The sequence below is a fragment of the Homalodisca vitripennis genome, chromosome 1, assembly GCF_021130785.1.
Source record: "Homalodisca vitripennis isolate AUS2020 chromosome 1, UT_GWSS_2.1, whole genome shotgun sequence".
NCBI lineage: Eukaryota > Metazoa > Arthropoda > Insecta > Hemiptera > Cicadellidae > Homalodisca > Homalodisca vitripennis.
In genome coordinates this window covers 179,222,429-179,244,275 of record NC_060207.1, presented here as the reverse complement: position 1 = coordinate 179,244,275, position 21,847 = coordinate 179,222,429, and the positions used below count along the sequence as shown (strand labels likewise).

The 21,847-nt window shown below is 31.6% G+C and overlaps 1 protein-coding gene across 2 annotated transcripts; it reads left to right on the top strand.

The window, feature by feature from the left end:
• Positions 1 to 1,581: 1,581 nt before the first annotated feature.
• LOC124352796 (leucine-rich repeat-containing protein 74A-like) lies at positions 1,582 to 21,778 on the top strand. 2 transcript variants are annotated; one of them, XM_046802471.1, is made up of 10 exons: positions 1,582 to 1,794; positions 4,692 to 4,863; positions 6,327 to 6,445; positions 7,833 to 8,011; positions 10,136 to 10,401; positions 14,071 to 14,230; positions 14,314 to 14,503; positions 15,389 to 15,531; positions 16,795 to 17,534; positions 21,633 to 21,778. In XM_046802471.1, exons 1-10 carry the CDS (start codon positions 1,708 to 1,710, stop codon positions 21,692 to 21,694), a joined length of 2,118 nt encoding a protein of 705 aa, XP_046658427.1. In that variant the 5' UTR covers positions 1,582 to 1,707; the 3' UTR covers positions 21,695 to 21,778. The 2 variants fall into 2 exon arrangements, with proteins under 2 accessions (XP_046658427.1, XP_046658428.1); XM_046802472.1 differs by lacking the exon at positions 16,795 to 17,534.
• Positions 21,779 to 21,847: the final 69 nt, after the last annotated feature.

The window sequence follows — 21,847 nt, the reverse complement described above, 5'->3', positions numbered from 1 at the left end:
TGGACGTATAATTGTTTTGTATATTCTAGTTTTAGTTTTGTGAGAGAGAGATTTGGTTGAAAGTATCCTATTGCATGCATATACACATCTATTTGCTGAGTTGATCCTATTTTGTATCTCTGGTTCATCTGTGTTTTTATTTGATATTGTGACCCCAAGGTACTTAAAGTTCTCCACTTGTTCGAAAACATGCCCATCAATTTGTAGGGGTCCTCCTCTTTGATTTTGATTCCTTCTAAAGTGCATATATTTAGTTATTGCATCATTCGTCTTCAACCCCACTTTCTCTACCTCACTCATAAATAGTCTAGTTAGTGACCTCAAATCATCTACATTTTCTGCAAATATGACAACATCATCTGCAAAAGCTAGGATGTTTAGTTTAGCTCCCACTTCCACCCCTAAATCCCTCTCTGCTACACTCTGAAGTGCTTCTTCTATGGCAATATTAAATAAGATTGGAGAAAGACCATCTCCTTGCCTGACTCCTGAGTTTATCCCAAAAGGTACACAGTCCCGACCATTAATTCTTACTGAGCCTCTTGACTCTGTGACACTCATCTTAACTAAGTTTATTAATTTTCTCGGGATGCCAAATTTATCTAGTTGTGTCCACAACTCCTTTCATGTTCAACCAAATATAGAACCGCCAACCATAGAAGAAGTAAAGGATGCAGTCAAAGCGCTAAAGTCCAACAAAGCTCCTGGGAAGGATGAAATAACAGCAGAATTCTTGAAGAAAGGAGGAGAAATAATAGTGGAAAATCTATGGAAACTAATACTTCGTATTTGGGAGAAAGAAGAAATGCCAGCTGAATGAATGGCAAGAAGCAATAATAATACCTATACACAAGGAGGGTGAAAAAGAAGAGTGTGGTAACTACAGAGGCATCTCACTACTCAGCATCCCATATAAAGTTTTATCCAAAATTGTTTTAAACCGACTTGAACATTATACAAATGAAATAATCAGGGAAGAACAGGCAGGGTTCATAAAGGGCAGATCAACCACAAATCAGATTTTCATTTTCAAAGAAATATTAGCTAAATACTGGGAATATAATAAAGAATTTTTTTTTGATTGTTGATTGTGAAAAATAAATAAAAAAACCAGTGCTATCCTTTTATTGGTGTTCATCTTATGATGTGAGGCTCGGCTAAATGTGTATATATCTGTATGGTGCGCCTATGTGTATGGTGCGTTTACATGTAAAACCAATAGAATTAACAAAATTTTGTTTGTTATTTTGTCTACCAAGAAATAGAAAATAAGTTTAACTTCAACAAAAACACGTTAAAAAATTATCTGAATGCATGCTAATAGATAGGCTAGATTTTCATCAGTGCAATTGTTAGCCATTATTTAACCCTTAACATAGTGGCTGACAATGTTCAGAGATATAATTAAAGAATTAAGCCTATTACATTTTTGTTAAGTTGTTTGGTAAATTATTTTAAAATTATAATTCATTGAAATTGAAAAAAAATATTAAAAGTGATGAAATATATCATTTTAAATCATATGTTTTTATACAGCAAGCAATTCCTTAAACCATGTGGTGATATGAATAATTAATAATTTATTTTATGATAAACAAGACTGTCTTGTTTCACTCTCATTTTTGTGTAGTCTTTTTGTTGTTTTTCATGAACTTTCAACCATGTGCAAGTTTCATAATTCGTGACAGTGGTTGAAGACAACTAACCATGGCAGATGATAGCACTGAAACTGAAGATAGTGAATCTATTGAAACTTCAAGTTCACACTCCAATCAGGAAAAGTCCAGTACAAGTGTAAGTAACTTATTGTAAAAATACAGGATTGCTGATACATACATAATATAACTCACTTAACCTTTTTATTTTTAAACGTAAAACACTTACTGTGATGTAGGAACTATGCCATGGTACCTATAACATTTTTTCATTACGAATCAAACTTTTTTTAAATTCTAAAGGTGAAAAAAATGTGAAAACATTTAATATCAACAGCTTAGCACGGTTGTGTGTCTAATACTGCCCAGCAAGATTGTCGGTCCCTAAATGACAATTTAGTCGAGCAGTATCGCTGATAAAAGTACATTTCTGGACGTTGCTTGACCAAAGATTACAAAACTGTACTACAGTTACTTAAAAAATATTTTGTCATTCAACAAATTTTAATTCTATAAGCACTATGAATCATATCATGACACAATAGACTGCTGCCAAAACAATAGTCATGATGACAATGCATTAACGAGAATTGTCATAGTGCAGTTACTAAAGCATCAAATTATATGTTTAGCAAATCAAATTAAAGAAAAAGAGTTGTTTTAAACATTAGAAACTTTTTTTCTATGATTTTGCTGTTTTGGGAAACATGTAAAATCATACAACTACAATCAGAAAAAAATCATGTATAGTATAAAAGAGTATTATATATTTTTAAAATTTTTATTTTGAAGGAATTATCTAACTGTTGTGTATACTTTTGTTAGTAATAAATTGCACATCTTTTGTACATAATAAATTTTTAATTCTTTGATATATGTGTTTGTGGGTTAAAAGCGAAAGAGTTAAAAAGTAATCAACAAAAAGGTGAATTTTATCGCCAATTATTTTTTCTTCTATATTGTGATACTTTTTTATCTTTTCTCTTACAGAATTTTGGTATGATAGATTTTGTTTAGTCTTTTTAGATATTTACCCTTATATGTTTTCCAACAATAAACTGTTGTCTTGAGGACATCCCTATCTCTCACTACACATACATCCAGAGAGGGAAGTTTGTTTAGGACTTCTCCCTTCATGTCTAGATTAACGGAGGGAGAAATGCTGTTGATGCTGGAAAAAAATAATTTAATTTAACATCTCCTTGGAGGGAGACGACGGCAGTGTCATCCACGTATCTCCACTAGATTCTTGGTTTCATAATTAGGTCTTTGTTACAAAGTATATTGGGTACTTTAGGATTATACCGACCACACCAGTATGAAGAACATAAAAATATAAATTTATAGAAACAAACATGATAGAACGAAAAAACAACTCTTTAATTACAAAATTACAAGCATATCCAGGTATTGTGATCGGTATTCTTGTCGCTGTTATCTTATCTTTCTCGAGAATCCCGATTACGGCAGGCCGCGCGGCATCACATGATTATTTAAGTTTTTTGCACGGTACATAATTGCCTTTCCATTACAACTCAATTTATATTTCTGATCAGCCCCTCTAGAATTTGATATTTTACTGATAGGTACTATCTCGAGGGATGTTTTTCTTTCGTTGATATCAGCGCGGGGCAGCACCAAAGGTGCTGCGGAAGCCCGCGCTGATGGCCGGAGGCACTCGCATTTTGGGCGGCGGAGTGTGATCAAGAATAAAAACAAGTTTTGAGTGTTTTTTTTTCAATAAAGAGTTTAGTTTTTGTTTGATAATGTTTGTTTTTTTGTTGAATTTTTGTGTTTGGAGAAATGTAGGGGTAAAAAACACGGAAGGACAACAAAGCGACACACCAGCTGAACGGGCGGCGAGACTCTGCAATCACTTTATCTACTAGACCGCTTGACTTTGACCTCTGTCTGAGGATAGGGAGGGGTTGCGATAAGACAATTCCTGTTTTTTATTGACGAAATATTGTTCTACGCTAATCTAGTAATCAGTAGAAGCAAAATGTCAAATAATGATTCATATCTGGGTGTGGTCGGTATAATCCTAAAGTACCGTATATTGTATATTTTAAAATATAATTTTCCTGAAATAATATTGTTATGACAAAAATAAGTTTAGTTTGCACCACTAAAAAATCTCCCATCCTTGTAACATTTTAAGAAATAGTGTACATTCTAGACTGAAAGATTGTATATTATTAGTTAAATTTTAAAGGTCTACCTCTGAATATGTGTAGTTTTTGGAAAAATATCCCTTCTGGCTTAGTCAGTAGAAAGGTAGATTTCACACTTGGCCATCATCTTGAAATGTCAAACTGAAGATGTATTATTAGTTTAAATGTTTAATTTTTCTCAAGGCTTGTAAGACAATAACTCTCAATGCTGGCATATTAATATAATCGTAACATTTCAAACACTTAGAAACTCTACCATTTTGAAACCTTACAAGTCAAAAATTGTTATAAGCTTAAAATTATGTTTATAAACATATTCACTTATAATGGTTCAGTTTTATACTTTTGAAATTTCAAACAGCCAACATCCTAAAACCTTAAGAGTTATTGAAGAATTAGTTAGAATAAATGTTGCTTGATATTGCTTAAATTTTTATGAAAAGTGTTAATTTTTAACTGTTAACTTTAATGTTGTAAAGTGTCCGTTTTACATAAATGCGAATGGCCCCCATCTTGTAACAGTTGATTGATTAAGAATAGCTAATGAAATTAGCCAAGGTATGTGCAGATACTGTCTCTGTACCATGTTTAGTCTGAATCTATTAAAATTACTGTAGTTATCATGTTTACAAGCTTATGTTATATTGCACAAGTCCATAAATATGTATACTTACATTTTCAGATTGGGTGGTTTTGAATACTGGGAGTCACAATCAGAGAAAATGAAAAATCTATTCTTTTTGCCTATTAGTATAGGAGAAATAGGTTCATTTTAACCCCTGGAACACAAATATCATATGAGTTCAGGTACAAATTGTATATTTAATACATGAAACTAAGCAATATTTGATTTTTCTGTCAGAGACTCAGTCAGGAATTTGAGCATTCTTCACTGCCAGAGATTTGGATTGACCACAACTCAGAAGGTCTGCGTTCTATTAAATCTACGGAAATAATCTGCAATGATGACGAATGTTTTATTTTCAAATACATTCCTGATCCCGGGATTCATCAAGCATATGTGGTAGGAGCAGGTAAGTTAAAGTTTATTAGTAAAGACACAAAACAGGGAATAGTTGATGTTTTATAGGTAAGCAACTAATTTATGTACCCGACTATCACAGTCAATTTTCTTTTTAGTTTGTTACTAAAATGCGCATAAGGTACCTATTGGTGAAGAAAACCCTCAACAAATAACAAAAATGTCACTGTGGTTGACTTTTACACAATCTCTAATGTAATCTCAAAAAATCTTGGAGTCAATGATTTTGTGAAAATTGTATTAAAAAGATACTGTTTATAGGATGTAAAACCTATACACTGTTGCTCGGGAGGCAACGGATTAAAGTTCTGATGAGAAATATATAAGATCATGTTATCAAACAAATGTTTTATAAGTAATATAACCAACAGGTCTTGCGCTAGTAAGTCAACTATATTGATTGTAAATTGTAATTCTAAAAAATATCAGTTTATTTGCAAGAATTAGTATGTTACCTAAACTTAAATACTTTACCACTAAGAATAATGGGTGATGGCACAGACAAATGTCTAGCATATTTCTTCCATAGAACATTATTTTACTCAAATTAAAAGTTATTAAAAAAATTAAAGGATACAAATTTATATACATTTAGTAAATTATTCAACCATTTAAATAAAAAAAACAGTCTGCTTGTATTGGAATCAATGCAGGTCCTAATTAAGATAAAAGACGATTTCTATACCCCATTCATCGAGTGTTGGGAGTGAAGCACCACCCACTAATGCCATGATATGGTGACAGGCCAGTTTACATGCGGTCAACAGCAATGTCTCTCTGGCTATGTCATGTTGTAACCATACATTTATCAAATAACTATAAAATGGTATTAAAAATTAACTAAAATGAATAATTGTTGTATTCAAATGTCTTAGTTTCCATTGTAATTCAATACGTCAAATAGTGTGGCTAAGTGACACTTTAAATAACTGGGAACTCAATTTAGACACTGTATTAACACTGGAACCACAGTTTACTGGCTAATTGGAACAGACACCAGTGTAATGAATCAATTGTCTTGGACAAAAAGCAAAGCATGAGTGACAGTTTGTGAACTCGTAGAACATTCTATGAGTCACATGACAGATTGGTTACACCTGAGGCTCACATCGCTGTAGGTGGAGCCACTCTTAAGAATACTCGTAGATGAGATTTACTATAATTACTAACTACTTTAGATCTGACCGACAACCTAACTTTTTAAGCCATACTTTTTGTTTGTTTTTTTTATTTATTTAGTAAATATTTTTTTAAATATGACCTGAGGACTTTCATGACATGTAGAAGTCATACCAAAAATGATTAACCAACAGTGGTGTTTTATTGAGGAGAGTATCTGTACTAAGTAACTCTACTAAATGATGTAATAAAACAAGACAAAGCACTGATTTAGAATAATATTTAAACATTAAGATTTTTATTCAAACTCATTACATTAATAAGATTCTATTTCAGATTATGAATTCAAGGAAGAATCTGGTGAAGAACTTTACCTGCGTTTGGTTAAAGAAGCAGGAATAGCTCCAATTAAAAGGATTATTAGTTCCTTGAAAGATAGTTACTTAGGGCTTGAGGTATATTGATAATTTTATTCTCTATGTAATAGTTGATATTCTGACTTATATAGAGCAATAATCAAATTAAGTAATGATATATTTTACAACTATTTTGCACTAATATGCATCGTCATGTTTTAACTGATTTGTGACCACCAATCTATTTATTTAGCGACGTATAAAAATTTGATTGAGATTCATGTTTTTTTAAATAGATGAGTTAACTTACATGAGTTAACTGAGTTGAAATCATATAGTGTTTTATAATGTATTCATTGCAATAAATTGTAAAATTGGTCTAATCACCTGTTTTTATATACATGTTAAAAAAGTATACACTTTTAGAATTCAAAAATGGAAAAATTGATTATGCTGCTTAAAATCTTACATTAGCTAATAATTAAAAAGTACTTTTTTAAAAGTGTTATTGCAATTTCTATAATTTAATATGTGATAAACCCCATTGAAATTCAGTTGCCTTTTTGTTTATGTATGTTTGAAAGTGTTATGGAGGCTGAGAATGTTTGAGATCTCTAGAGAATAGCACAAACATTCTGTGTTGGATTTTGGACACAGTAAATGACATAAGTAACAACTGCATGTATTGGGGACAAGTTTGAAGGGCTCAAAATATCCAAAGATATACATAAGAAGGGGAATGGGTGAATAAAACTTGAATATATAGTAAAATTGTTGCTGTGGTGAAGCTGGTTTTACATCATCTTAAGAATTCTTTAATACAATCATTTGGTGAAAATTACATTACAACGATAATATTCATAGAATATTAAGGTATGCTTTTCATTATATTCCTTGAATTCTACATGCATTAAATGAAGTTATCATTGTTTTCACATTCCATTCTGGTCCATAAGGTTTATACATCCAATATGAGGGTCATCTAAAACCCTCATTGGTGAGATGCATTTAAGCGACCCTCAGGTCAATAAATTGTGATCATAGGGAGAAATCTTCCATCTACAACCCACCACTTCTCAGAGTATTTGATCTGGAATATTGAAACCTCTAGATGAGGCACAAACTATGAACTCTTAACAATGGTACCTTACTAGTAACAAGGTACTTGGGAAATTCATGTTCCAAGCTATATTATTCTTATATTTTCAGCATTAGTTAGTACGGACATAAACACACACACATCAAGGACAATTGGGAAAGGTGGGAGCATCCTATGATCTAAAGTAGGTTAGAAACCTATCACCTTAACATTCATTTGATAAATGTTACACCTTTGTGATGAATATAAAAATACTATCTTGTAGTTGACGATTTTTCTAAGCTAAGTATTTGGTATGTATTTTTTAAATTCTGCTCGTCCCAAGCTATGTTGTTTACTTATGTTTTACCTATATGGGTATCCAAGACAAGTCAAATTTATTTCCAGCATTACGGCCTGGATCCAAGGCAGATGAAACCGTTGACAGAAGCTCTAATACGCAACACAACCATAAGGGAACTGAACTTGCGATGTAACGAACTGACGGTTGATGGACTGTACCACCTGGGCCTACTAATTTGTGACATTGCTGGGTCCCTGACGAAACTCAACCTACAACACTGCAAGTACGATACCGTACAACAAATTTGGAGACAAATAATGGACAATTTCCAATTTGATTATTGGAAATGAGAAATATAACCAGTGCAGCACATAATGAGAATTGAGTGGGGGGCAAGACACCCTAACTTTGTCATATAACATTTTTAGAATTTTTTCATTAGATAACATTTAATTTAGTTACTATTAACTTCAAACAAAATTAGATATTCATAATCATATTCAATACTTCATAATTGAGATATATTATATTTATATATATATATATATATATATATATTGATCTAGGAAATATAGCTGAGAATTTTTAATTTGGTTTAGTTCATTTTTATGTATAGGAACTAGGAGATCTACAGGAGGTTCTCAAAAAGCATCGCTCAGGCCGAAAACCAGCATTAATTACTATACTTATGTGGTTTCATAGAGTTCTAGAAAAACTGAAAACAAAAAACAAGTTTTAATGTTAAACCGCTTGGCTATGTAGGTGGAACAGGCCATGATAGTTCAACATGTTAATAATTTATGATTACACATTTCCTATTCAATAGACATAACTAAAAAAAACAACATATTGTATCAAAAATTTAATTTGGTATATTCCTACAACTTTGGTACAAACATAATCTCTGAGCAAAAAATTAAAAAACCTTTGACAATATTGAAGGTTTACATATGTTTTTTTTTACATTTTTGACTCCACAGCTCAATCATGAGAAAGTAAACTCAACTATGGAATTATTTCTACTGAAAATGTTTTCATATGACACATTGATCACTGTGTAACTTGAAAGCCACATTGTAGCTTTGAATGTAGAATGAATGCTTTGTTACACAACATAGAATATGTTTTTTACTTATAAATATTATAAATTGAAACATTGTAACCAATATAATTCTTATTTAAGGGCGATTTATTAATTAATTTATTACGACAAGCACTATGTTTTTAAACTTACTGAGTTTAATTACATTTTAATTTTGAATACAGTGAATACTGACATATTACACTTTTACCTTAATGAGTCATTTTGTATACTGCACACTTTTCTTAGGCTGAACAGTGTACGCCTATTATAGTTCAAATTTTATTGAACCAAGAATATTTTCTCTCCAAAATATAAGTATTACCTAAAGTAGCCTAAGCAAGTGAATTATCAATGAAGAGATCTGCAGTCTCCCATTCCCCACAAACAATGATTGATACACAGCAATCTCTCAGCTCATTTATGTCATTATTGACTGCTGTTCAAGAGAATTGTGAATAAGTTACAATCTAAACAGTTATATCTCTCTTAAATTATTAATTAACATCCATTTTAAGTCCTAAATCCAAAATTTTGTAAAGATGTTCGAGATGCTAACTCCATTTTATAGCAATGTTTCATAATTTTTTTGCCACAAACTACTAAATGACAAATGAAACAAAGATTTATTAAATTAGTCATGTGGAAAATAACATATTCAACATGTTTAGTTATTTAACACAAAGAGCACATACATTGTTTCTTTGTTACTGAAACATTTAAATAACAATTTAAGAACAAAGGATTGTTATTATTTGATATATTATAAGCCAGTGGCTGTTTTATAAAATGTCAATAAATTTATGTGTAATAAAATAAAATGTAAAACTAAATAAAATATTAGTAAAAAGGCTTACAATAACCATAGAGTGGTTTACTATTTATAATAATTCCTTCTCTCCCACTGTAAAAGGGTGCTTAGTCATTGAGTACACGTTCTTGCTATCAGACATATTTGTCAATCTTGGGTGATAAGTTCAAGTGAACCACACGACTCTGTGATTAGTGAATCACCAACTATAATAATTTCAAGTATAGATAAAACAGGAAATCTCTTCACTTTAGTTGTATGTTAAAAGACTATAACTAGTAAGAAAGTACTATTTTTCTATATGAGTTTTCTTTTCAACTTTTAGTGTTGTTTTAAGATGAAGTTCCTATTGGTTTATTATCAATCAACAAATGTTGCCTTGACAAACCATTAATGTGTAGTTTTCCAAGATGAAGTGTATAGCTGTAGTGTGTGGAGTCATTCTGATATATGTGATTACCGCGTACATCTACAGTATATACTTCTACTACCTGCGCAATGTGTACGTGTGACAGAATCGGTCCCGAGGGAATTGTGATGCTCGTGAGTGGACTCGAGATCTGTTCTCTTGAGGAACTGGACCTGAGTCATAACGAAATCGGCGATAGCGGGATGGAGGAGTTGGCCAACAAGTTATGCTACAATGTCTCTATTCGAAAACTCAACCTGAGCCACAATGGGTTGACCCAACTAAGCGGGATGTGGCTAGCAGACACCATGGACGAGAACTTGGCTCTCCAGCATTTGGATCTATCTTGGAATCGGATTTCAGAGGAGCCAGGTACACTTTGCTCAACCTTACTCTGAGCCAGCAGAAAAAATAAATATTTTGTCCTGTTTAAAGTAATGGCATTTAAGATTGATGTTACCAATCATTCATTGAACAAAATTTTAACCAAATGAGTTGTTTCCTAAATCTAACTTTTTTTTAAGATAGCTTTAAATATTTTTTATTTAAAATTTAATTTTTGACAATTTTTTCTGTATATTAAATATAACCTATAAATGACAACCATGTTTGTTAACATCACCTAAACATGATTTTTCATTCCAATATTTTTGTGATCTTGATCATAAACAATCATGATTTTACAATGCTGGAGTTGAGAGTCAATTGGATTGCATAGGCACACAACACAGTTTTTGTGAAAATGTGAGGAATTCAGTTTGAAAAAGGTCTAAAATATCAATCAATAATATTTTTCTCAGATTGTACTTGTTTAGCCGACTTGTAAGTAATAGTTAAACCACTGTCAGCCAAGAATCTAAATGGACAACCGTTGCTCAACCAAATATCTTGATTTTGTATGACACTGATTTAAAATTTATTTACATCTCTGATCATTAGTTTTAAGTGTGCAAGGCTAAAAAGATTTATAAAATTATATCATTTGGTGTTTTTAACCTTTTTGATACCTTTCCATTTCAATTCCCACCAAAACTAGTCCACCTATTCATGTCTTTCGTAAAGGAAATTTCTCTATCAATTTCATGAAAAACTAGGTTGTATATTTTTACAATGCAAATTGACTTTCCTCGACTTATAATGTTTAATTCTGTACAGAATCCTTGCAGATTATTCTCCAGAGGTACTAGATTGCTGAAAAATGTTATTGGTCGATTTATATAGTAAATTCATAAATACTTAATTTGAAGACTTCAACTCGAACAAGTAGTCTTTAACTGTGAATTAGTGGTTTTTGTAAGTCAGCCAATGTGATATGACAACAGTAATATAAGTATATTCTTTCTTTTACACTGCTACCAATATAAACAGGAACCTAAGAGCAAACATAAGTAGAAAACAAATGATTCAGGTTAGACACTGGTGGTAGACTTCATGACCATGGCCAGTTACATGAGCTACAAGTGAAAAACTCTACTGGTCTTCCTATTTAAACATGCATGCATACTTAGTCTGAACAGTATAATTGAAATAGAAGCAGAGATCACTCATGTAGTTCTAGTAGTTACTCATACATTCAGACTCTTCCTAAGTTCATAAACATCCATTGAACTTTGATGTTTTCTACTCCATCAGTCTTCTAGTGTGTACTTTGCAGTTTGATATTCTTTACTGCCATGACCTAGTGCCATGATGAGCAAGAGCATTTTGAATCTCAAGCAACTGTCTTTTCATCTCTCTTGCGGCACTTGACATATATCGATGTGAATGTTGAATTTAACTCCAGTTCACCTTCCTCTTAATACAGCGTCTGAACTTTGACACTGTCACAGACTTGACTCCTGGAACTTGGAAGTCATGTTTGTCTGAAGAAATCAGAAAAAAAGTTAGTGACACTACGCTAAAAGGTAGGTGAACTGGAGTTGAATTCAAAATTCATATTGAATCAACCCTTCCCACCAATAGCTACATTATATGAGATATATATGGTCATCCAAAATAACAAATTGGGTTAACTGCTCTAATTTAAAAATAAATTTGTCTAAGACTGGACTTATATCGATATAAATGGCCCTGGGAGTAAGTAAGTAAGTAAGACTGGACTTAAAACCATTTGAACAAATTTAACCGTATTATATAATATTCTTAATAAATAGAAATATACATGTAAACATATACATGATTACAAATGTTGCATATGAAAAAGTTTACAATGAGGCATAACTTTGTTTTTACTCCCGAAAAGTTGTGTTTTAGCACTTAAATCACTTTGTATTCGGGGTGACAATATTACATATTAAAATAAACATTAACATAAGATTTCATAGACAACAAAAAATATTTATTTTTATTAACCGTTTATAGAATTATTAGTAACAAGATTAGGTATCACAAAACATGTGCAAGATGGGTTCCAAGGGAGTTGACACTTGTACACAAGGACCAGTACGGAGCTAACGAAGCATTGTGAACAAGAAAGTGAGCACAACAAAATTTTAAATTGGGGTGAAACTTGCGTTTCTACAACACTACACTACAAATAGTCAGAATCTAAAAGGCAGTATAGTACACACCAACTTCAAAACCAATGCATCAGCAGTTTTAAGTCACTAAAGGTGTAGTTTTTTTGTAATTATCTCAAATAACAGCATACAATTAACAGCCTATACTATTCAGATATGCTTTTGAACAAGGTGAAGCCTGTCAGGTGTTATGAGAGGAGAGGTGTGAATCTCCAGCGAGACAATACATGTCCTTACGTTACTCACCGAAACTGTGAAAGCATTGACAAAAAGAGCTGCGAGGTACTACCTCATCCCCTTCTATTTCTCCAGTTTAGCATCATGTCACTTCCATTTGTTTGGTCCATTGTGAGGGAAGAAATTCCAGGATAATGGCGATGTCAACAAATTTGTGAGAAATAGACTCAAATATCATGATAAAGAGTTCTTTGTAACACCATCACTGCGGCTCTATACTGAGTGAGACCAAACGTACGCATTCAGATTCTGCACCATAAGACATCTACCCCAGTCAATACATAGTTATTTCATTTCTATATCCGGAAATCATTTTATTTTTTGTGAAAGCAATTATTTGTGGTTATTAGAATTAAAAACTGCAAAGAAATATGCACAGTATATTTGAAAATTTAAATTTTTCAAATATACAAAATCAAATTAAATATATTTTCTTGTTAAATCTGAAAATATTCTTAAATTTGTACAATTCTTAGAGAAGTGCAATGTTCACTACTAGATCCTCAAAATACAAAAATATTCCCTATTATCTGTTTGTTCTTAAACAGTTCTAATATGATTACATAGATTCATAGAATCAAAATTTAATCCATTCACTTTACACTAACCATTATTTGAAGTCTCTGTGCATGTAACCTTGGTTCAACAACAGGATTCAAAACAATCCATAATTAATTAGTAGTATCTCTTGGAGAATCTGATACCAATTTTCAGACAAATTAAACACTTAAACTCAAGCAAATTGAGTGTTTTCTACAATATTAAATCGCTCTAAAAATCTTTTGATGCATTTCAAGGATGATTAACTATTTCGTTAAGTCCAAAGGATTTTAATGATGTACGACTACATATGACATCTAGATTCAATATTACATTCCTACTAAGTACCAGTCCAAGAAATGTGAATACCGAAAAAGTATCAAAGTTACACTGAAAATGTTTATGGAAACTGTTATTTTAGTGTGTTTAAAGAATAGATCTTCTTAAATCTTAAAATATTTTGAAAATGGCAAAATAATAATATATACAGTTGTAGGACCTTCTATTTTTTTCACATAACAATTGAGTTTATAACTCATTTTCGTAAATTAAAGCATTTCAGCTATCAGTTGCATGTTATTTAATTGCAATGGTAAATGAATCGCATGCATTTACTGTTTCCATTAGTGCATTAAGTCAAAGATCCCTCTTATCACCACATCACTTGAACATTACTATTTTCTTTATAAAACTATATCTGGTTATAAAGGAAAAGAATTGCTAAATTGTTTATTCTGAATTCCAGGATTAAAGATGTTTCTGACATCAGCTACAGACTCCAATGAAACAATTCTCTCCCTTAACCTGTCCTGGAACTCTCTTGGAGGAGACAAAATTGCAAACATTATCAAGAACTTCATTGGGCAACAGAGGAGTATACAAGAATTGGATCTGTCACATAATCGGTAATAAGTTTAGTCATGAGCAGCAAAATATTAAGTTTTGTTCTGAGTCTACAATATCGATTAAAATTGCATATGATTCCTAGGTTAGGATCTATTTTAGAAAACACCCGAATAGCTAAGGGAATAAGCACTTCCGAGACATTGAAGACACTGGACTTGAGCTACAATGGACATAATGCAGACTCAGCGTTAGCTCTTCTCTCCAACATACAAGGTTCAAAGTTACAGACACTCTTGTTGTCCAATGTTTGGGTTAATGCAGAATTTGAAAAGGTTGGTTTCATATTTTTTATACATTCTATTTTATTTATATCAAGCACTAAGGCAAGTAAAACACTTGTAAGAGCAAGAATGTTTTATATAAAAACTTTATACTATAAGGAATGGTCCATTGTTTTGAAGTGACAAAATTAACTGTCGGTGGATTGAGCATTCCCTACCTGGCAATCACTCTTCATTGATGTCTGATTTCTTGGCCGGTTCTAATGCTTGTGTAAGTCATTGTTCCTGTTAACTGTGTCCTGTTTTTAGTGTATTGCTTGGGTTATGATAGTTTTACTTGTCTTGGGCTGCTTTTACAAAGTACTTGCAGAAAAAGTGATGGCCTATAGAACTTCACATTATAGTAGTTATTCTGATTTCCAGTGATAATTTTATCAACAAGTCCTTAACTTATGTTTGTTGTTCTGGCTAGTTTTAGCTTGAGTGTAATGCACTGGGTTCTAATGTTTTGTAAGATTTTTGAGACCATATTGTACAATTTGAATTCAATTATATTTTCAACTGATTAAAGTGGATGGTAAACTCTGCTTTTTAAAACCAGTTTAATGATTAAGGTAGATTAAGTGAAAGAGTATGGTAACATTTTACATATCCAAGCTGGATCAGATATTTCAGGGTGCGGCATGAGAATAGGTAATATTGGCCCCCTAAACCATATCTGAATAGAAGATTTGAGGGAATTAAATAATGGTGTAAATCAATGTTATTTATTCCGTTCCTGGTCTCTCTGTCTTTTTCTTATCTGTTCACTTCTCACCATTTCTACGAGTATTATTTGATCTAAAAACGTAAAACAAATCATCAACACTTATACGTGTACATTACATTTTATTCTTAATAAATTTTTCAATAATATTAAATAAAAAAATTTTTCAGCTGCAGAAATCAAGCAGATTCAGGGTTGTTGTGGAAGGAGTTTCAGGAGGATCTCAGATTAAAGGGCCAGATGTGAAAGCGATGTTGTTGAAGAGAGCTAACTTTCTTGGTTATAAACCGAAGAAGAACAAGAAAGATTTTGGGTAGGATATATTGTCTGAACATAGAACTGATTTGTAGTTTTTTTACTTGATATAACACTTAACGATTAGTGCAATGTGACTTACATCAATTATAAAAAAATGTTTTCTTTAGCATAAAAGACCTGAAAATTTAAGCTAAATGATAAAAACCATGGATAACAGCATTATGTATTGTAACATGTTACACATATTTCGTTATTGATTAAAGCCATTGTGTGAGTACGTAAACCGATATACATATCCTATAGCAGCTCCTCTTAACCTAGACGCAAAAGGAATGAAGCATGGTTGGATAAGGGAAATAATCAATTGGTAATCCCTAGCTTATAAAGTATTAACAATGAGCCTAATATTATATTAAAGAAAAATGGTATTTGTTCTGACAAGGACAAGTATTTTTTTAAGCAGTGTGCTATTTGGGTGAATGAAACCATCTAAAACACATTTATTGCATATAAAGTAAATAAGTAGACAAAATTAATTTATTTATTACACATTGAATGAAATTTATTCAACATATATATAATCTATGCTACAGTTTATTTTTAAAAGTTTTTGATTTTGTAACAAATGGAACACATGGTCACATCACTTTCTGGTTATAACTATGATGATGGGAATCAAATCCCTTTTTTGTCCTATGCATGATGATGCCACCATACATCCCATTTGTGTGGCTCATTATTTCTCCTTCTTTCTCATGTACAAAGATTTTGTATTCTTCACGATTATCATTCATTACAGCCAAAACAATTACAGCTTGTCAAAATTAGCTTTTTTGCAATTGTTTAAGTTGACCCCAAGAACAACACAAGGGAAGCCTCAGAACCAAGAGAGAAAAAAAAACAACAGAACACAGAATAAATTTGTTAGCTTTTTTAGATATGACTTACTTTCCAGAATGGTGACAGTTACGTCAAAGGGATTCATTCGAAGGTGGTTAAAGAGCAGAATTACTGTATTACATAATATTATTTTCTAACAAATTTTGCTGATCTTATTAATTTTCAAACATTATTTCTCACAAATTATAAGTACAATATTTTTGTTAAAACATCCTTTTCATTAATGGTGATCACAAGAGAGACAAAAAATCACTTAAAAGATACATTCATTAACTTTGGTGGAAACTATTGGTAAATTTTCCGAAAATTTCGTCTTACCAGATAAGTGATGATGTTATTAATAGTTTAAGTTTAGACAAATATTAACAAGACCGTAAGTTTACATAGTAAGATATTTTCAATTTTATTTTTACTTTAGCTGGTTTCTCTTGCGGCTAAAAAATGCTGACACTCTTGTTCCTGTAAAGAAAGCCAAATTTGATCTGTTAATACAAGAGGACAAAATAAAATTTGATGAGGGATTGATTGATGAGTTGGCCAAACAATTCAAAAATGAAGAAAAGAAAATAGATCTGAATTCGATGTTAGAAAAGTATTTAGAGATATTTCCAGACACAGTATTACCTGTTCCAAAAGAGAAAAGAAAGAGAAAAGCTTCTAAAGATGAGAGGAAAACAAAAGAAATTACAACAGATATAAATGAGAAAATTTCAAAAGTAAAGGAAGTGAAAGAAAGAGAAACTCTGAAAACAACACCAGAACTAACAGAAAAAAACAAAGAAACTCAAAAAGATACAAAAGTAAGAGAAACTTTGAAAACAACACCAGAACCAACAGAAAAAAGAAAAGAAACTAAAATAGATGCAAAAGTACGAGAGACTTTAACTGTGAAACCATCTGCCCAAAAATTCCCTGTCTCAATATTAGTGACTACAACCAGTAAGGATGATAAAAAATCTCATAAAGAAGTAACTTTTATGGATGAAAATGATAAAGAAGAAAACAAAATTAATGTGGAGATAGAAAGTGATCAAACACAAGAATATTTACAACCAAAAGAATTAAGTGGACCAGAAGAAACTATTTCTGGCATTTCAGACACAGAACAACCAGCTGAAGAAGAGATTTCAGAAGAAGAAATAGCTGAAGATATTGAAGGTGAGGAAAACAAACTAATCAGGTATTGACTTTTTTTAATTAATAAATTGCGGTCCAAAATATTTATTTTTTGTTGATGCATTAAACAAAAATCTCAGATTCTTGTATCAATTCATTACAAGCTATTTGAACATAACCATAATTTCCAATTGCTTCAATCTTTATTTCTATCCACAGTAGCAATTTATTGCTGATGTGGCTAAGATTATATAGTGGCAGGCCTAACCCTTCATTACAGACTTGAGTTTGACTTATTGATCATTATATTCTGACGGTGGTGGATTTAACTTTCTTGGGCCAATAAGCCCAAAGAAATTTGCAGCATTCTATACACAAAAACTAGTTTGAGTTTCAAGAAAATCATTCTACCAAAAGGTGAAAAAAGACTACTCTTCATTATTTAAATGAAAGACATTGGTTATGAGAAAATTAAAATCATCAGTAAATAGCAAAGTAATTAATGTTATGATATCACATGAACTTTTCTTGCTTTCTTTTACAAAAATTCTCTAATAAAATTATCAAAGTTGATGGCAGATAGTATTTCTTCATTTGCATTGATACTAGCCAGCCTTGTCAATTTGGTATTTGTGGTTGAAACTACGGAGATAGTTTTTAATTCTTTTGAATATACTGAATTTCACTAGAGACATTTTGTTGCCATCACGGATAAAAACATTCTTAAAGCTAATTAATGTTAGGGAAAAATTTGACAGTTCCTGCTTAATGAGTTTCAAGAATTCACTGGGCAAATGCTCTTTTACATTTAGTGGCCCTAAAAATGTCTAGTAGATTACAAATGCCTTAAAATGAATTCAAATTCAAAACTTCTTTATTCATAAGACAGTACAGGTATTGTACATAGAATAGTGTCAAAATTATTGCGTCACATAATGTACAGATTTATGGAATAATACAAAATATAGTGCCAGTTATCTAATATAAAAGTAGTCTTAATCTATGGTAATAATGTATTAACTGTAGATAATTTATTTTTAAATTGTTAGTTAGCTTTTTATTTTGTTAATATTGTCTTATTTATTTATATGTTAAGTGTATCAAAATATCAGTTGTTTATCTTTTGCTAATATAACTATATTAAATGTGACTAATTAAGTTAAATAAAGTTAAGTAAGTATTATACACGGCTCAAAAAACTCTTCCAGGCTATAGAGGGCTCTTTTTATTAAATACTGCTTCAGTACTTATTGTAAATTATGTTTTTCTAAGCACAACTTGTTTTTGTTTCTTGTTGAATATTGATGATGGTCTCCTAGTTTTAAGTGGTTATGAAATGTTTCTTTTATGCTTAAAACAGTTTCAAAAACGTAAAGACTATACACAGTTGGTATTCCTAACGTAGAAAAATGCTGTTTAACTGAATAACTATGACCCAATCTTAAAATGATTCTTATGACCTGCTTTTAGTCTTTAAAATAGAGTCCATATTTTTATTTGTAGTCCCACCATAAAGGCTTATGCCAAATGAAATTATTGAATGTATGTATGCAAAATAAATTATTTTCAGTGTTTTTGAGCTGCATATCAAGGACATTTTGTGAAGGGCATACAAACCAGATGATATTCTTGGCAATATCATTGTTACATGATTTGTCCAACTTAGGTGTTGGTCTATTACTAAACCTAAAAATTTTGAGCTATTGACCTGAAAAGTTCTTCTCCAAGATGTGAGACAAGGTCAGCAAAATCCTTTTTGTATAGAACAAAAACTCTATCCCGAATTTATTTTTTTGTCTAAGTAACCGGTTTATATAATACACCACAGAACTTTATTGAGGTTGAAATAAACTTTTGATCTGTTGTCTAGCTCACTAGAAAAATGTTCTTTTAGAGTCTAGATCATAGGCGGCAGCCTTACTTTTCACAGGTCATAATGATAAATTTCCGTAAGTTTTATACATACTCTTTGAAAGATCGCTATAAATACAAATAACTCCAAGGTCAGAGTTAATGTTTTGCATGCTACATTAAAGAATTTCAATATATCAAGAACACAGGTACTAAAGCTATCTATTCTTCCAAAGAATTTATTCAAACGATTTGCTGTGGACCTGGATTCTAGCTTTTCCTGTGGGTTTTTTCCTGGATGAGATTTCTATAAAAACTGTATGAACCTCCCAGTGATGAAACAGTGAAGCTCTTGATATGTGTCATTTGGTAGCCCTTCTTGTTACATTAAGTGTGTTAGTCAATAGTTATTTCTTAATGTAACTGTGTTTATCATAGTCTCAACCACCATCTTGAGATTGATGCGAAAAAATGAACATACCACTCTTGCATGAATATAAACAGGTTAGTTGTGTGTGTGCCCACCAGATTCAAGTAGTGTGCCAAACACAGAAGATAATATGCCGAAAGGTTAGGAGTTACGATTTGGGCTTGTAATCCCGAATACTCCCCGACATATTCCTGCCGTGTCATACAACTGGCTCCTCATATCTTCTATAGAAGTTTTTTTAAGACCAAATCAGCGCCAGTGTTGTTTTCTTTTTTAAGAACATAACTATTTTTCCCACAGCACATCCATTACTTAAGACATAATGATAGCAAACAATAAAAATTAATTTGTTATGTGGTGAGTTATATTGGGGGTTGAATCAACAGTTATAGAAGAGCATTTGCTTTCTTTAAACTCCTCGATAACTGTTGCAACAATGTTATACATTATTTCAATAAACTTATTACATGTTGCTTTTGATAAAAAATTCTCTTTCCCTGACCGATATTGCCATTATTTTGTATATGGATTTTTAAAAAGTCAAAGACCTTGTTTTCAGAGCCCCAAAAGGCTAATCCATGAGCACCAAGAAACGTAATTACGTGAAATTAGTTAAAACCTTGTGTCAATAGTCTACTTTGCTTAATGGTGAAGAGCAGAATCAATTTTGCCAATTACTTTGTTTCTCATAACATAGGACTGTGTGTTAATCCTATGCTAAAAATTTTGTTGTGTAGTGAAAATCCACAAGTAATTTTCCAATTGTTATAAAATTGAACAAATACATTTTCAGAATTACCTGTATAGAAAAGCTTTTGCAGGACCCAATAAAAGCAGCATTTAGTGTTTGAATACAGTAACCACTCTATCCTTTGTAGTTGTCCATTTTGTAAATTACATACTTTTATTGGCATACCTGGTCTTATCTGGATAAATACGCTTAATTTTTCTAAAACTATTGAATTGATATTGGTGGAACTTTTTTAAAGAGAGCCACTCCATGTTCTAAATTTTAAACCTAAAAGTATGGCCAGGAAGTCGTTTTAAAAGTCATATTTCTAAGACACTGTGGAAACGCCAGATAAGTAAATGTTAGAGACAAGTCTTTCTTCAAATTACCTCAGCAATGGTAGGTAACAATTCACTTTTTGTGTTTGGCTTTGTGAAAAAAGTATTTGTTGGAGTCAAGATGGAATCCGTTCTGGAGAGAGCAAAGACTGGAATTTTATTTAATTAATCATTTAAGTTATTTCTGAAGTGCTCTGGGAAGTGCTATAAGGGAAATTTCCCTTTATGAAGGTTCCAGTTGACACTCCTCTAGGAGGTCTTTAAAACGTGACTTAGCACGAGAGAGGATAAGCTCACTAAGATGTACTTTTCTTCCAATGACTATAGTAACTTACCTCACTGATTCTTAGGGAACATTTTACTGTTCATGTCAAGGTTCCACTTCTTTAGAATGCCTTTAAGACACGACAAGGTGCAAGGGAGAATAAGGTCTTGGAAGAAAGGTCTGAGATGTATTTTTCTTCCAATGATCGTAATTTAATTCACAGGTGTTTAGGCAATATTTTGCTATTCATGTCAAGGTCTCTGTTGGAGGCAATATGAAATCTATTCTAGAGCAGCAAGCCAGGATATGATACAGAGATTGTGGTTTTACAATAAACATTATTTACCTCAAGAGATTCTATGGGAATTTTACTGTTTTTCTATGATTTCAATAGTCCACAATGTATACATATTTACATAAGTAACAAATAGACACACATTTCTTCACAAAATCATAGATACTTAACTGTATTTCACTCTTTATAGACAAATAGTTTTATTAATTTATTTTATTTGTTTTTTTACAGATGAGACACCACGTTGGAAGGTTAAACAAAAGCAACCAAGAATTGCATCACTTGCCCTGTAATCAATATACAGGATTTTTAGATCTATACAAACTTATTAAATTAAATATTAAGCTGTAAAATTAAAATATGATGTTAAAAGATCAGTGGGAATCGTATGTCATTTGTACCACATGTGTTCTTAGATATAATAATTTGCTTCTATTACATATTTT

Coding starts and splice junctions, on each gene's coding strand:
- LOC124352796 (XM_046802471.1), top strand. CDS start 1,708: ATGGCAGATGATAGCACTGAAACTGAAGATAGTGAATCTATTGAAACT. Junction 4,864..6,326: donor AGCATATGTGGTAGGAGCAG/GTAAGTTAAAGT, acceptor ATTCTATTTCAG/ATTATGAATTCAAGGAAGAA. Junction 14,231..14,313: donor TTGGATCTGTCACATAATCG/GTAATAAGTTTA, acceptor TATGATTCCTAG/GTTAGGATCTATTTTAGAAA.